The following is a 16,373-nucleotide window of genomic DNA, read 5'->3' on the forward strand; positions in this document are numbered from 1 at the left end:
CTGCACCTCCGAGACTTCATGCTAACTCTCCGCTTGGCAATCTGGCAGAAGAAGGGCAAAGCTATCCAGACGAGAGGAGACTGCTAAGGGCACTTCGGCAAGAAAAATATGCAGTGTGCATTTTTTATAAAAATGTATTTTTTTCTGAAGTGAGCACTAGGAGCAAACACATTTCCCCAAACCATTTGTCGTTCCCTTTGATTACTTCCCTGATTTCACATGGGGCTCAGTTCCCTCCTTGGCTTCAGTTCTCCATGAGACTCCTGGTTACCAGACATAGAAAGGCTTGGAGATGGGCTTTGCACCTCCTGGTGACTGACCACACAGATTGTGGATTTTGATGTCAGAGACCCAACCCAGAGGAGCCCTGCATCCCACTACAGGGTTGGTCCAGCGTCTCCTCCTGCCCTGGCTTCATGCTGCAGTCAACGTGCTTGGGGGCTATGTTCTGTTGTGTGGACCTCACAAATGCCCACTATTATGGCATAAATCTCTCCCCAGCTTCCCACTGTTGGCACCAGAACACACTTATTTTATGTGCCCTCCTGATGGGATCAACAGGAAGTTAGATTCACTATGATGTTTACATCTATAATTTTGGCAAAGTGCAAGAAAACTCTGTACCAATACATAGAATTTTCTCCGTTTTATGACACCCCTATTCTATCCCTCAACTGAGCACCAAGACTCGCATCCCAGGTAGCTGATGGAAGGAGAACCCCGTCTACCCTCTACCGAACCTGAGGGAGAAAGACTGAAAAACAGTGTGGCTTAAGGGAACTCGGGGGGTCTTCTGTTCCTCCCAGTGATCTTCCCAACCGGGGGCCAAACCCTAGACTTTTTTCCAGTTAGCATTCCCCAAGAACCCCACAAGGAGCACAGTACCTGATTCACTGGGGGAGACAGTAAATATTAACTGAGAAAGGACTTTTATTACCATCTTTACTTCAGTACTGTTTGAAGGACTATAATGAACATGATACTTTCATAATAAATGTGAATCAAGACAGAGATACATCAAATTAAGTACATGAACTGAGCGTGCAGTTTTGGAAGGTGTTGCCTCGGGGGAAGCGGTGGCGATGGGTCCCCAGGGTCTCAGCTGGTGCTGGTGGCATTTCATGACCTGCTCTGGGTGCTGGTTACACAAGTGTGTTCTTAAAATGCTCCTTGTAGCCAGAATGATCTTTTTATAAAGAAGTCACTTCATGCCACTCCTCTGATTAACCCCTTCCAGTGGGTTCTGTACTGGGCTCAATAGTGTCCCCCAAAATTCATGTCTTCCCAGAACCTCGGGCTGTGACCTTTGGAAATGGGGTTGTTGCAGATGTGGTTAATCCAATACGACTGGAGTCCTTCTGTGGACACCAGTGACATGAAGTTCCTGTTCTTAGAGGAACTAGGCACAGAGACACAGAGAGGAGGAGGCTGAGCAAAGTCACAGACACACGGGGAAGAGGCCGCGTGGAGATGGCGGCAGAGATTGGAGGGGTCCATCTACAGGCCAAGGAACACTGGGGATGGCTCGCAGCTCCGGAAGCTGAAGGGCCAGGAAGGATGCTCCCTGAGGGTTTCAGAAGGAACTGACCCTGGTGCCACCTTGATAGACTTCTGGCCTCTAAACTGTGGGAAAATGAATGAATTCCTGCTGTTTTTGCCACCCAAATGTGTGGTGCTTTATTATTACAGCCCAGGAAACGAATATGGGTTCCCATGTGGCTCAGAATAAAGCTTAAGGGCCTTACCTTGGTGCTGGGCCCTGTGCAATCTGGGCCCCTCCGTGGGCCTCCTCTCGGACCCTAGCCCCCTTTACCTCCCTGGCTTTCCTGCTGGGCGCTCCAGCCTCTCCCACCACCTTGCCAGACGAAGCGCTGTATCTACTCTGCAAACAGCTGCGCCGTGCTTGTCCTCACACCCTCACCCTATTCCATTGCTCGTCCTGCTTCTGGCCACCCACAAACTGATTTTACATTTTTTCTGTAGAATAGAAACTTGTTGAGAACAAAACATTGCTGTTTAATGCCTGCTTCATTGACTATATGCAAGTCAATATGTGGCACTTAGCAAATGCTTGATATTAAGTACATACTTGTTGGATGAATGAATAAATATCCTAATTTGCTTATTAGATAATTTTCTTGTGTGATGAGAATGAGACCTACTTGGAATTTGTCGGGGTTAAGGATGGAAGTTGAACAGATAGATGAGGTCTCAGGAAAGGTTGCTGCAAGAACAGAAATCACAATTGCCTTCTGCAGGACTGGGCAGGTGAGGGAGGAGTGAGAGGAGGGCCCTCCAAGGGGGCTGGCCTGGCGGGAAGGCCTGGGAAGGAGGGACAGGGATGGTGAGTGGGGCTTTCCTCCCCGCTTGGAGGCCAAGTGAGATCCATGGCTCCGTACAGAGTGTGATGTGCCCGAATCTCCTTCTCTTCAAGGCCGCTGTGCTCTCCTCGGAGCGGAGTGTGTGGACTGTGCAGCTCATCGGATGTGCCCACAAACACACTGGTGCCCACGGGCACACTTCCAAGTTGAACAGGTAAACCCTCTGGGTTGCAGGGTCATATTTTCAAAGGCCCACCCTGTCATCAGTGGCCTTGTAGGGCCATGGCTGGAGATGAAGCAAAGCCCGCACTGCCAGCAGTGGGCGGGAAAGAAGCATTCCCTGAGGAAGGAGGCTTCCTGTTGCCCACACGCATCAGGACAGGCAGACGGAGGCGTCATGGGAGATAAATAACTTGCTTTGCGTTCCTGGTGTGAGACTTTACCTTCCAAAGCAGACTGGTGGAACGCCTCTGTAGATTTTTGTTTTGTCTTATTTTTGCAAACAGAATGACTAAGGAAAGGGAGGGAGTCAGGGACTCAGGGAGGGACCCTTGCGTTGGGAGTCAGACGGACGCTCTCCAGACAAGGATGGTGAGTCAGGCACAGGCCGGAGGGAGCAGGGAGTGGGACATTTGCAACGTGGGTAGGATCGGGGCTTTACAGTCACCAGGGGAATCCCCCGGCGGCGTCTGTCTTTCCCCATAGGGACTGTTCTCTGCACATGCACGTTCCTTGGGGCCACGGTGACAGCCCCTGTCCACCAGGGCACCACGTCCCCGGCCACTGCTCCTTTGCGTGCTGGTCTGGCCGAGTAGGGGCCTGGACAGGCGGTCTCGGGGAAGGAGTGTGGCTGGCCCCGTGGCACCTGCAGCTCTCTCAAGCGCCATTCCCACCGCATACGCGCTTCCTTTTGGATTTCCTGCCCCTTCCAGGGCGCTGACCCCATGGGAGGAAAGGAAGAAGGAGGAAGGAAGACAAAGCTTCCTGATTCTTGCCCCAGACTTGGACCTTCTTTCACCTGGTGTGATCTGTCCTGGGGACCCTAGGAGAAGGTGGGTCGGGAACTTCTGAGAGAAAGAACATTCTGGAGGGACTGGAGTGGGATCCCGGGGACTCAGGCAGTTTTGACTTGGGCCTGGAAATGAACTTGGGAAGAGAAAGTAATGCCTGTCTCTTATTTGACTGTGAAGCTGGAACAGACTCAAGTACCTTTACAAAGGCCAGACACCTCAGTGCGCTGGAGCTCTCCTGTGGGTTACCTGTCTCGGTGTCATGGCTTTCACTGGGGTAAGGTAGCGATCGCTCTGCCTCACTGACTAAACAGACCCAGACTGGGCGGGTGCTACAGAGGCCCCGAGCCCAGGCGTGGAAGGCTCTCATCTCAGGAGGGTGCACACTCCTGGTCTCATTAGCAGACCTCGCTCACACACGTTCAGAGAATCACGTTCCAACGGGAGCACTGCTGTTATCAAAGATCACAATCACAATCAGTCATAACAACCCATCGGAGAAGAGTGTCCACTACACTCGCTCCATGCTTTTTGGCTGGGGACCCACATGAAAGTCCCCTTACATTTTGGCACCTAGAAAACAAATCTCTCTGCTGATGCTGGCAGGCCTCTTTTTATCAAAACTGACTATTTTATAATTTGCATTTATTTTTCTGCCATGGGTGCCAGGAAGCTCAGCAAGCTCTAATCTTAGAATGCGATAGTAACCGCAGACGGGAAACAGGTCTGGGTCAGCGGCACCCTCCCTCTCTCTTCATTGTATGCTCTTAACTTTTCAATTTCTATATTTAAGGGCTTTCTTATAGATAAGTTTTTAGATTTTAGAAAATTCTATATAATATATTGTGGCATACATTATATTTTTTTAAAATCTTGCCTTCATTAAATCTCTGATCAAGTAAAAACAGTGCGTATTTGTCTCTGAGTCCTGGGAGCTGGGCCATGGAAACTTAAGACTGATGAATGGCATGTTATGAAAGCCTAGAAGAGCTCATTGCATTTAGGGGTTGACTAAAAAGCACTGCATTTTAAGCTTGGTCTAGGGAATGGCTGTTCTTATTGCTCCATTGTATAGCTCTTGATAGCATTTTATGATACACACAGTTTTAATTATTGTGAAGTAAGAATATTCCCATTTTATACACTGAATACTGAAAAAGAGCGAGGTTAACTAATTTGCTTTGACACAATGGAAAGGGAGGCTCCTATTAAGAGTTTCACAAATTGGACCCTTAACCTGGAGACTGGTTACAGGTTTTGTGATCAAAGTGACCTGGACGCACTAGCAGTCACGTGAAAACTGGAGAGAGAAACTTTTTTTTCTGTGGTGTTTAGGTGATCTGACTGAAATAAATGCTATCTGGAGACCCCAAAAATTTACTCTGAAGTCCCATTACTGTGCAGCTTTCCAACTAAACATGTCCTAGGCTGGCAATACTGATATGACCCAGGGACCCAGCCATACATCCTTCCCCCCGGGACCAGGAAGAGATCGGAATCTGGTTTGCTCTCTTTCTCTAGGCTCTCACCCGGGCACTTGGGCACATCCACAAGTGCTTCATAAGTTCCAAAATGCAAAGGATGAAGAAATCAGAAAAGTCCCGAATGCCACCGGCCACCTTCAGGGAGAGCCTGGCTGTCCAGACAAGTCACTGGTCAGGTGCACAGCAGTGGGGAAGTGCTGTGTGCTGAATACGCCTGCGTAGCTCCAGCCGGCCGCTCCTCATGGACACCCAACAACCGGACCCTCCGTCGAGCTCGACTGAACCGCTCCAGTGACTCGGAGGAGGCTCGGGCTCCTGTCACACAGAGCCTGGCACTTTCCTGTAAGCATTGATAGCAGCAGAATCCGATCATGGCTCAGTCTCTGAGCAGAATTCTGATGATCCTGCAAACTAGCAAAGCTCTCTGTCCCAGGAGCACTTGGAGAGGCTGCCCTGCTCCACTACACTTCTGAACGGCTGGCTGGAGCTACGCAGATGCACACTGGTTTGGACACGTGCACACGCACTCTCCAACTCCTCTCAGCTCCGGGTCCTTCCCTCTAGCCTTTGGCCCAGAGCTCACTCCTTAGTGCCCCACACACCTCATGAGCAGGCCTAGTTCATTGTCTCCAAGACATTCTGCAAAGGCCTTACTACCCCCACAGGTCTAAGGAGCTCCTACTGACTTAGGGTCTATAGGGTTAAAAATGCTCTGAGCAGATTGAGAAACCAAAGACCAGTTCCAAATAAGACTTATCTTGAGGAGCACCAGGAGTGCCCAATCAATTTACAAAATCCTAAACCTCCAAATGGAGAAGACATGACATGTCACCTCGCCCTCAGTGAATGCCCTCTACACAAATACCCTCACCAGTCTTGATTCCTTTTGACATGACCCTATTGTGGGAGCTGCAAAGACCATCATGGATCCCACAAATAGGCATGGCAGCCATGGGATCCCACAGACAGGGATGGCGCCAGGCAAGAAGGCCATGGATCCCACAGACAGGGATGGTGCCAGGCAGCCCATGGCACATGGGGGGAAAGGGGAGGGCAAAGCAGGGCAGGGATTAGAGAGCGCAGAGGCCCAGCTTTAGGAAGATGGTTGAAACCTGCAAAGAGTTAACAGCATTCCAGTGGGTCTGGGAGGGTAAACGTGGTTTTCATAGAGACACAGGAGCAGCATGAGCTAAGGGCCCACAAGGGAAGGACCTCGGTGTTTAACAGAAGCATTGGATAGAGAAGTCTTGTGAAATGGACAGAAGGCTAGAGAGGCAGCTGGAATTAACTCACGGAGGCCTGGACTGTCCCAGCCAGGGGGTAAGATTGTGCTCTTTAGATGGACGCTGGAGAGTGAAGTGTCCTGTGTTTAGCAAAATCCCTTTCTCAATAGCCCTGATGGAGGCGAGAACGAGCCCTGCAGGGAGGACAGTGAACCAGGAAGCAACCGAGAGGGAATGGAATGGAGGCGGAGGATCTGAAGACTGGGGGAGGAACGGCAGGGCCTCCTCCCTGATCAGCCAGGCAGGGGAGAGAGTGGCACGTGAAGGGAACGTGAGCCTGGGTGACAAGAAGGTGGCTGCTGGTGGTCAGAGACACTGGGCTACCGGGGAAATTCTAACAGGTAGGAGAAAATGTGCAGCTCGATGTGGGGCAGCTTGAGAGGTGACATTCAAGAGGCCAGGAAACATTAGCTTGTGGCAGCTGCACTTTCTCTGCCTTTGATCATTGCCCATCTGGGCAGCTGGCTGACACTGACTGGAAGGAGAAAGGGCCAGGAGGCATTTACTTCCCCTCCCACGGCCAGAGGCGGCCAGCGTCCTAATGAATGAGGGTGAGTGAAGGAAGCATTTGGAATTTCACAGAGAGGCCCATTTCCTTCCGCACATATGAAGCACCTGCTAGTGCTGTGTACTAGACGCTGGAAAGCTGAAGTTCCAGGAGGAGGAGACGCTCGTGGAAACAATAAACGAACAACATGCAGGTGGGAGAGCCACAGACAGGACCCAGAAGGTCTAGAAGAAGCCGCGGTGTGAACCAAAGAGGAAGGGGAGGAAGAGGAAGGGGAAGGGGAAGGAAGCAGCTTAGGGTTAAAGGACAAAAGAGAACCTAAGCTCCAGGCACACAGGCCAGGGAGGTCCTAGGAGTGAGGGGTTGGGGAGGGTCCAGGGAGGGCGAGGCAGGTCCAGGGAGGGCAGGCAGTGGGGAGAGGGCGGTTGGGGGGGCAGGGAGGGCCCGGGAGTAGGGGGAGGGTGGGTGGAGCAGGGAGGGTCCAGGAGTGGTGGGAGGGCAGGGGGTGCCAAGGAGGGTTGGGAAGGGGCCAGGAAGGGGTCTGGGGAGGGGTGGGGGGGCAGGGACAGGTCCGTGGAGGGTGGGTTGTAGGGGAGGAGGAGGGGGAAGGCTAGAGGGGGCTGGGCAAGGTGGGTGCTAGTGATAGGGGAGGGCTGGGGAAGGCCTGCGGACCCGAGTGCAGTGGACAAGAAAGCAGCCTTGGAGATGGGCAGTCGACAGCGCTGCTAGGAAGAACAAGTGAGAGAGGAGACCAGGTGTCAAGGGACCAGATGGTGACTGAGACGGGCAAATATCACCCAACCCATGCCCGGTGCTGTTTTCCACGTTAACAGACACGTGTAGCATCTCAGTGTGAAATGCTCTCAAAGGTCTGTGAAGGCCACAGCACGCTAAAGCACTGATGCGATGAAGCGTGTGTGTGTGTCCGCGTAAGCGTGTGTGTGTGTGTCCGCGTGAGTATTTAGCACAACAGTACTTGGGCAGGAGGTGAGTCCGCTGAACAACTGCTTTTATTTAGAAACACAGACCCCACACATTTCTGGAATCCTGAGCCCCAGTCTGACTTTGTCACCCCCTGACTCTGTGGGGTTGAGTCAGTTGACTTGTCAGGGCCCCTTTGCAAAATGTATGGGGTTTTAATCCAAGTAGAGTTAGAAGCTTAAAAGTTTATCCATGTGTGGCCAGGCGCGGTGGCTCACGCCTGTAATCCCAGCACTTTGGGAGGCCGAGACAGGTGGATCGTGAGGTCAGGAGATGGAGACCATCCTGGCTAACACGGTGAAACCCTGTCTCTACTAAAAATACAAAAAATTAGCCTGGCGTGGTGGCGGCGCCTGTAGTCCCAGCTCCTCCGGAGGCTGAGGCAGGAGAATGGCGTGAACCCAGGAGGCGGAGCTTGCAGTGAGCCGAGATGGCACCACTGCACTGCAGCCTGGGCGACCGAGCGAGACTCTGTCTCGAAAAAAAAAAAAAGAAAGTAAGTTTGCCCATTTGTAAAATTGTGGGGTTAGTCTACATTGTTTTAAGCCGTCTTTCAATTCTGAAAAACAACTACAGCAATAAAACTAGGGTGAGCCTATGATTTCAGGCAAATTCTAATTGGCTGATTGTACTTTTTTCTTTTGTATCTAAAATTAAATTAACTGATACCTTCACGTATACACTTGATCTCTGTTGATAAGATGGTGGACTAAAAAATTGTTAGAATAGAAAAAAATACATAAAGAGTGAAATAATATGATATCTTCACAGTGGCCAAATTGTACTGAGATGGTGACGATGAGTCGCTCCAAGTCCTGAGGCATCTTCTAAGTAAACTTTCTGGCTGGTGCTTTCTGAGTTCATCCTCCTCGGACCTCGCTGCTCTCACATTTTTGTTTCTATTTCTTCATCTTCTGCCTGGTTCGCCTGTCCTGCAGCGTGGGGTCTGATCGGGTTCTTGGATTCCACACACTCCACAAGCCCATAGGCCACCATGGTCAGGCTCAGGACCCCCAGCAGAATGTAGAGCTTGACTCGCACACACAAAAATGTGCTGTACCCAAAGGCAATGACGTATCCCAGGGCCTCCCACAGGCGGTAATTGGCAAAGGCAGCTTCCTTGCTCTTCTCAAACAGAACGCCGTAGAGAGCTGCGGAGGAGAGAGCGGAGTGAGAGCTCTGCCCTGGGCCCCACGGTGACCCTGTTCATGAAAAGAGCACAACGGCTTTCCCACTGCCCCATTTTCTCAACAAAATCAGGACATTTTTCTTTTCTCACAACAGAATGATTTTACATGGCAGATGATAGCATGAACCCCGGAAATCTGAGGCAGGTCTCAGTTAATTTAGAATGTTTATTTTTCCCAGGTTGAGGATGGGTGCTCATGACACAGCCTCAGGAGGTCCTGATGAGATGTGCCCAAGGTGGTTGGGGCACAGTTGGGTTTTATACATTCTAGGGAGACATGAGACATCAATCAACATAGATAAGATGAGCATTGGTTTGGTGAAGACGAGCATTGGTTTGGTCCAGAAAGGCAAGACAACTCCAAGCAAAGGTGGGAAGACTGGAAGCAGGGAGGGGGCTTCCCGGTCATGGGTAGATGAGACAAATGGTCGCATTCTTCTGAGTTTCTGATGAGCCTCTCCAAAGGAGACATTCAGATCAGTGAGCAGAGGGATGACTTCGAATAGAATGGCAGGCAGGTTGGCCCCAAGCAGATCCCAGCTTGACTTTTCCCTTTAGCTGAGTGATTTTTGAGCCCCAGGATTTTCCTGCTTGTGATTTAAACACAGCGGCCCCTTTGGGGCTCCGCCCAGGTTGCTGGCCACGAGACCCAGGAAAACCCTCCACAGGCTGAAGCCAAGTGGGCAGGTGAGGGGCAGGGACAGGTGCAGGGACAGAGGCAGCCTGAGCTCCGGTGGGGCAGGGTGTGCTGTGACCTTAACTGCAGGCAGCAGGGCCTGAAACCAGGGGCAGAAGCATGTGGTTCCCCAGGAGGATTCCAGACTGCCAGCGCTGGGGTCCTTGAGGGAGGGAGGATGGTGTTTAATTTCGTAAACTCCATGGCACCTGGTTCAGCGCAAGATACACACTGAGTGCGGAGAGAACCGTCTTTCCGAAGATTCGCTCTACCCACCACTCCTTAGTGCTGGAGATGATACCATGTTCAGGGAGGCCCAGCACCGCTGTGTTTGGGAGGGCGCCTGCCTGGCTGTGTGGCTCCAGGGAGGGCAATGACAAGGGCTGTGAAACACAGTCTTTGAAGCCACCGTCCCCAGCAGCCGCCCTGGGATGGCCTGGGAGGGACGAGGCCCTGTCCCTCCCAGGCAACAGATGATGTCACTGAGAGAGGGATTCCCTCCAAGAAGGAAAGTGTCCAGATAAACACCCAGAAGCACAGGCGCTGTCCTTCCTGGGGCCGGCCTGCTCATTTCCACAGCAACGTGACAGATGTCCATGAACTTGACCCCAGGGACCTTCCACTCCCATCCAAAGGGGTGCTTTTTTTTCCTCTGGATTTAAAGAAAGTGATGAAAAGCAGCTCGCCCCAGGGTTTGCCAGCTGGTTTTATACAAAACAACTCACATCGTGAATGTTCCTCTACTGCTGAAGACCAATGCAGATGCGCTTACAGCAGGGGAGTACCTTGTCTACAGCCCTTGCCCTAAGATTCACATTGTAAACAGCTTAGGAATGTTCGGGAAACAAGAAGTTCTTTGGAACCCTCAGGACAAGGCGCCCTTCTCGTCCCACAGTCTGCACACTGTCCACCTTAATAAAAGTAATGACCGAAGAGAATTGAATAACCAAGTTTAGATTTAGTTGGCTTCTGAGACTATTCTAAACACCTCTTGCCTGTTTTTTGAGGGTGACTCTTAGCACTGGATCCAAAACCAAGGTTCTAGGGAAGAAAATCCAAGTTGAGACACCATGGCTATAAGTGGTAGATCATGCTATGTTCTGTGGCTAAAAGCTCCCAGCTGCACCCTGGGCAGGTCGCAAAACCAAAGCCAATGGACCCAGATTATAAATATTCTAGTAACACAGGCAACTCTAATTTTAAGCTTTTTGGGAATATGGGTTGATGTCATTCAAGCATTTCAAGATGAAATTTATATTGTGCTGCCATGATTAGAAATCGCTGTCCTCCAAGAAAGGGACTCACCCCGCTCCCCCATCGTCTCCCTTCATCAAGTTCTGGTTGGTTCAAGGCCAATTCAGCTTCTTCATAAGTAGCCGTGTTCTCCTCAGCCCTCTGAGTTTTTCCATAAACGTAAACTTTCCGGGCCCTTAATGCCTCACATGTCACATGAAGAACTTGACATTCGCTGACTCTGGTTCCAAAATCTGAACGTAGAGAGGAGATCCACAACAAAGAGAGAAAGAGCTAGACTGTCTGCTGGCTCACATACTTGTGTTCAAAATCGCCTAGATGTGTTTGGGAGACAGGAGGAGCCCCCAGCATGGAGGATCTGGGACCCAGAAGGTGGCTGGAAAGTGGGCTGTCCCCTGGCCACAAAACAGAACTGAGGAGGCCGAATAAGACGGGAGTGGCCCCAGACAGAGGTGACACCATCACTCCCACCTGTCTCCTAACACATCTCTACCCACAGAAGCAGGGTCCACGCCTACAGAGGGAGATGCCAAGGACCCAGATGATGCCGCCGGAACTGCCTTTAAGAAACTCAGAGGAAGAATCAGGGGAAACCGTCTGCCCCACTCGGGGAAGGGGAAGCCACGTGTGTGAATGACATCAGCCCAGTCTAGGGGAGGAGAGGCCAACACCAGAGATAATTAAAGTCAGGCTTTTCAGTGAATTACTCAAGATTTGGTGCCTATTTTAATCTAAACATAAAGAAAGCGATGCATTTATTGTTTCAAATTGCATGGAACTACCCACAGCTAAGGACATAGTGGGGAAAGACATTTTTTAAAAAGGAAAGTAGACTGAAAACGGTATTTCAACAATCCTGAAATAACTGTACGCGTGTACAAGATTGAACACACAAGGAAGCGGTCATACCTAGTGGGAACCAGCCTTCTGGCTGCCAGAGAAAGGAGTGACAGCTACGCAGTGGGGGCCAGAATAAGCCCCGTGGCCTACTGTCCACCTTAATAAAGAAATAATGTGGCGTTGGATGGTGACCCAAAGTGCAAAGTAAATATACGAGCCCATGCTGATGCAGCTCAATGATTGAGTCAGCAAATACATCGGGGAGAAGGGACAGGTATTTTTTGTGGAAGAATTACAGTGTACACATAGACATACACATAGGTGGAGATTAGCTGCTCTCTCCTTGACTGCTGGCTCCCTGGGCACTCGCTCCTGCAGAACCGCATGTGGAAAGGGAAGGTGGAGAGTTTGCAGTGGAGAGATGTGGCTGGCACCACGGTGCCCACAGGATCAAGGTTAACATCGCTGGTGAGGAGGCCTGTCCCTCTTCTGTATCCCCCATATGATGGGACAGGGAAGCACCTCACCAGGGGATTGTCCTCCCCAAACCCTCAGCCCCAGCCTAATCATGAGAAAACAGCAAACAAACCAAAGTTAAGGGACAGCCTACAAACTACAGTGCTCTTCCAAAGGGTCCAGGTCATGAAAAACAAGGAAAATGAAAAGCTGCCACAGAGCAGCCAGAAGATACGATGACTGAGTCCAACAGGGAGTCCAGGACAGGATCCTGGCACAGAAAAAAGAACGCTCGTGGGAAACCTGGAGGAACCCAAATAAAGGCTGTCCCTCCACTAACTGTCACATGGCAGCGTTACTTCCTAGCTGTACGAATGTGCCGTGGCTGTGTGAGATGCTCAGCATTTGGGGAAGCTGGCACAGGCCTATGGGGTAAATGAGTTGGGTCTCTAGGTTGGTACCTTTCAAGGGGACTCTCTACATTTGCAACTTTTCTGTAAATCTAAAACTATTTCAAAATAAAAAATGTATTTAAAAAGACAAAGCATTGCTCTCAGCCTGGCCTGTCAGCTTCCTCTTCCCAGATGGCCCAGGGTTAAAGAGACCAGGATGTGGCTCCTGTCCTCAAACACTGGGATGGGGATGAGAAGTTCAGCAATCTTGTTTGGTCAGAGAAGACAGGTTAAGTGAATAGGGCATTGAAGAAGTCATATTTTCTGGGTTTATCGGCCTGAAAACAGCCAACAGAGCAAAACAGTATTTTTAGAATAGACATTCCATATCTTCATGGCAGTGCATTGGTGAGGAAGAGTTGCCCTGGCAACCACACCCATCTTTCATTTGCTGTCAGAGGGAATAAGCAGAGAGGAGTGCCTGGCACAGATCTCCCCTTGCAGAGGCCGGGGGATCGCTGGAGCCCAGTGGGACAGTGAGCCGGGGATTCTCAATTCTGGCCCAGGAAGGAGGGGCTCGAATGGTGAAGTCCTCTGACCTGCTTCTAAGTGGGAGACTGTAAGGACCTGTCTTTAAACTGAGCAGTGATGACTAAAAAGTGAGGACAAAGTTCATTGGGTTTTATTCAGTGTCGTTAATTAGGAACACATGTGGCCCACATATGTTCTTAAAAGAAAGCACACATTTGGGGAGAATAGGATTAGAAATCTAACTTGCTATTTAGAAGAACAAAAATGAGAAAGAGCTGTTTTTGAGATGTAGCCAAAGCTACATAAAATTTCCATTTTTTTCAAAAAATAGAGAACAGAGACCTTGTGTGTGTGCTGTGCTGCATGGAGAGCCAGCCTGCCAGGAGTGCACAAACACGGTACTAAAATGCCACTCGCGCATGACGATTGCTAGAGTAAAGTCCACAGGAGCTTCTCAAGTATGTGAAAATATTTTCCCCAACATTTTTTTTTTGTGAGACAGAGTCTTGCTCTGTCACCCAGGCTGCAGTGCAATGACGTGATCTCAGTTCACTGCAACCTCTGCCTCCTGGGTTCAAGTGATTCTCCAGCTTCAGCCTCCCTAGTAGCTGAGACTACAGGCATGTGCCACCACGCCAGGCTAATTTTTGTATTTTTAGTAGAGATGAGGTTTTACCATGTTGACCAGGCTGGTCTCGAACTCCTGAGCTCAAGTGATCTGCCTGGCTCAGCCTCCCAAAGTGGTGGGATTACAGGGGTGAGCCACCGCACCCGGCCAATTTGGTTTATTTTTGAAAAAAATTACTTTTTCCTGTACAGAAAGACATAAATAATTTCAATTTAAGTTAGCATCCCTTATTAAAAGGAGTCTTTATTCCAGTCATTCACTGGACTTGGACATTCATACTCTTTGTCCTTAGGTAACTTTGTTTGCACAGTTCAACAAGACCTTCCCTGAGAGTACCGTGTGTCCATGTAAGGAAAAGGAGAGTTAGGTCCACTATTCACATAGCTCAGGAAGAACAAAAACCAAATACGAATGATCACATTCATTGGGAGCATTTAGAGAATTATCTTATGAAATATTGTGGGGATATTTGTCCCAGTGTTTTTCTTTTAATTTAATGTGTAAATACATTTTTAAATCAAGTAAGTTCAGATAAGTCACTGTGCACTTCTCGTAATGGGATGTGCATTTGGGGAGCTCAGTAAAACACTGGCTCTGCCACACGTCCTGGGGATGGTTGAAATCAATGGTGTGATGCTTATTGGTAACGTAGCTAGGAGCCCTGCAGGCGACATGACACGCCGCTAGCTTTTAATTCTGCACTGCCAAAAATACCAAAGTGAGCTGCTGTTTGCTCCCCTCCATTAAATCAGTATTTGTTCTGTTAAGCAATGCCCTGGCCTGGCCTCGGGTCCAGTCTACCCCTTCCAGGCTCCCGGCCTTGATCCCGACAAGCCAGAGCATGGCGCTGGGCCAAGCACACACTCATTTTGGTGAAGAGCTTCACTACGTCCACCTGCATTCCTGGGGCAGCAGAAAGGACTGTGAAACACGGCTCCTTAAATCCAACAGTGCGGGTTTGTTCAAAGATGATTCTCAGCTGTCCTGTGGATGGCAACCCACCAGGAAGACAAGAAAGGACGTGGCTGGAGTGTTCGGTCCGTGATCTGAGGTCACATGTGCTCTTTATCCTCAGTGCGGGACAGCAGCCAGGTCCGTCATCTCAGAAACATTGGCCTGTACTTCCTTCGTGGGTTTGCTTTTTCCAATTTCTAAGCCCCGAGTGTTTGCCAGATAAAGGCAGAATGTTGATGTCTCTCCTGGAGGGAAGAGGGTCTCATGTGAGCCATGCTCACCTCCAAGAGGACCCTTCATCTTGCTTCATCGGCATCTCTTAGACACGCAGTCTTGCCTCTTTGGGCCTCTGACACCCCTCGGGACCTTAGATGGGGTTTTGGGGAAACTCAGGGTTCCTACCCCAAGTCCTCATCTGTGTTATTTTCAACACCACCCAGAATGCACACCCTCCAACCAGTGGCCACACACACTGACCCAGCTTCCTTCTCTTCCTAGTGACCTTCCTCCAAAACCCTCTCACACGTCTCCTTGTGGAAAACACGACCAGCCAGCACAAAGCACCTCGGAGCTCAGCAGAGCCTGGCACGAGTGCAGTGGTACAATCTTGGCTCACTGCGACCTCTGCTCCGGAGTTCAAGGGATTCTCCTGCCTCAGCCTCCTGAGTAGCTGGAATAACAGGTGCAACTGCGGCATCCCCTCCCAGTTTGCCTGCCCTCAGGCCTCTCTGGAACCTTTCTGGTGCCGCTGCCTGAGCCTGGGGCCCCTTCCTCCCTGGCTCCTCCTTGGCTCCTGCTCCTCTCCCACCCGTGCCCTCACTGTTCTGCCTGACCTCCTGGCCAGGCCACCCTATTCTGTGAGAACTTTGGCATTTGGCTCCTGCCATCATCACGGGATATCACCTTCCATCTGACAACCAGGCTTCCCGGCTCCCCCTAGGACCGCACCTTGGACCTTGTCACCTGCCTTTTGGAATTGATTGTTGTGACACGGTACAGACTCCACATAGCTCCCAGTCACTCCTGGGTGTCAGCGCTTTCTGCTGCTTCCAGTGACCCAGGCGCATCTGACCCTCCCCCGCATGCTGGCCCCACACATGGGGACCCGAACGGCCACTCCACCCCACCCCTCTGCACTCCCCCTAGGCCGCCTTCTCGGGGACCCCAGCCCCAGCAAGGCCTTGGAGCCCCCCGCCGCCTCCTGCCCTGGTTCCTCCTGCACCCCACCCCATCTGGACAGCAGTCAGCCTAGACGTGATGCAGATGTGGTCTCTAGGACAAAGCCCACCCTGGCCTCCCCTGCTCCCCGATATACACAGGGTCCCCACCTGCTCACAGAAAACCCACCACTGCCCAGGAAGCCCCAAAGCCCCCTCCACAGACACTGACCCTAGTGACCTGTGACATGTGTGGCTTGTGGTTCACACCGCCACCTCCCATCTTCCATGGGCTCCTTGGTTCACACTCCCACCTCCCATCGCCCGGGGCTCCTTGGATGGCCCTGCGTGTTTACACCCCAGGCCCAGGGACGCGGAGAGGGTGCCTCTGATCACAAGCACGTCTGAATGAAGGTTTTCAGTCATGAAGAGACTGCTGTCCTAGGGGTAGACAGTCTCACACCCAGGCTCGGATGGGCGACCTGACTTAAGCAAAACCACATCATCCCAAGGGAATGGTGCCCAGAAAGAACCCCGGGTGGTTTTCCACTTTTGCATCATGAATCTGAATAAATGCTCAGAGAAAATACATCAGACCCAGAGGCGACATCACAGCCCTCTTGGCCCTCCCATCTCTCCCAACTCACCTCTCCTGGCTCTGGCCCATTGGCAGCTAATGAGCCCCCACAGTTGCCTTGGCCAGGGACTG

The 16,373-nt window shown here is 50.9% G+C and overlaps 1 protein-coding gene across 15 annotated transcripts in view; it reads right to left on the bottom strand.

Moving 5' to 3' along the window:
- The window catches only part of UNC93A (unc-93 homolog A), a 37,015-nt gene that overhangs the window by 6,844 nt on the left and 13,798 nt on the right, over positions 1 to 16,373 (bottom strand). For 5 of the 15 annotated variants that reach the window (XM_078001164.1, XM_078001176.1, XM_078001174.1 and 2 more), the window contains 2 exons: positions 10,758 to 10,939; positions 7,602 to 8,738 (listed from right to left, as the gene is read on the bottom strand). The exons of 4 other annotated variants lie outside the window; for them this stretch is intronic. In XM_078001164.1, coding sequence (XP_077857290.1) covers positions 8,592 to 8,738; positions 10,758 to 10,939 — 329 coding nt within the window. In that variant the 3' untranslated portion in view covers positions 7,602 to 8,591. 6 more of the 15 variants (XM_078001165.1, XM_078001170.1, XM_078001167.1 and 3 more) reach the window with 4 other exon arrangements.

The sequence above is a fragment of the Macaca mulatta genome, chromosome 4, assembly GCF_049350105.2.
Source record: "Macaca mulatta isolate MMU2019108-1 chromosome 4, T2T-MMU8v2.0, whole genome shotgun sequence".
Lineage (NCBI taxonomy): Eukaryota > Metazoa > Chordata > Mammalia > Primates > Cercopithecidae > Macaca > Macaca mulatta.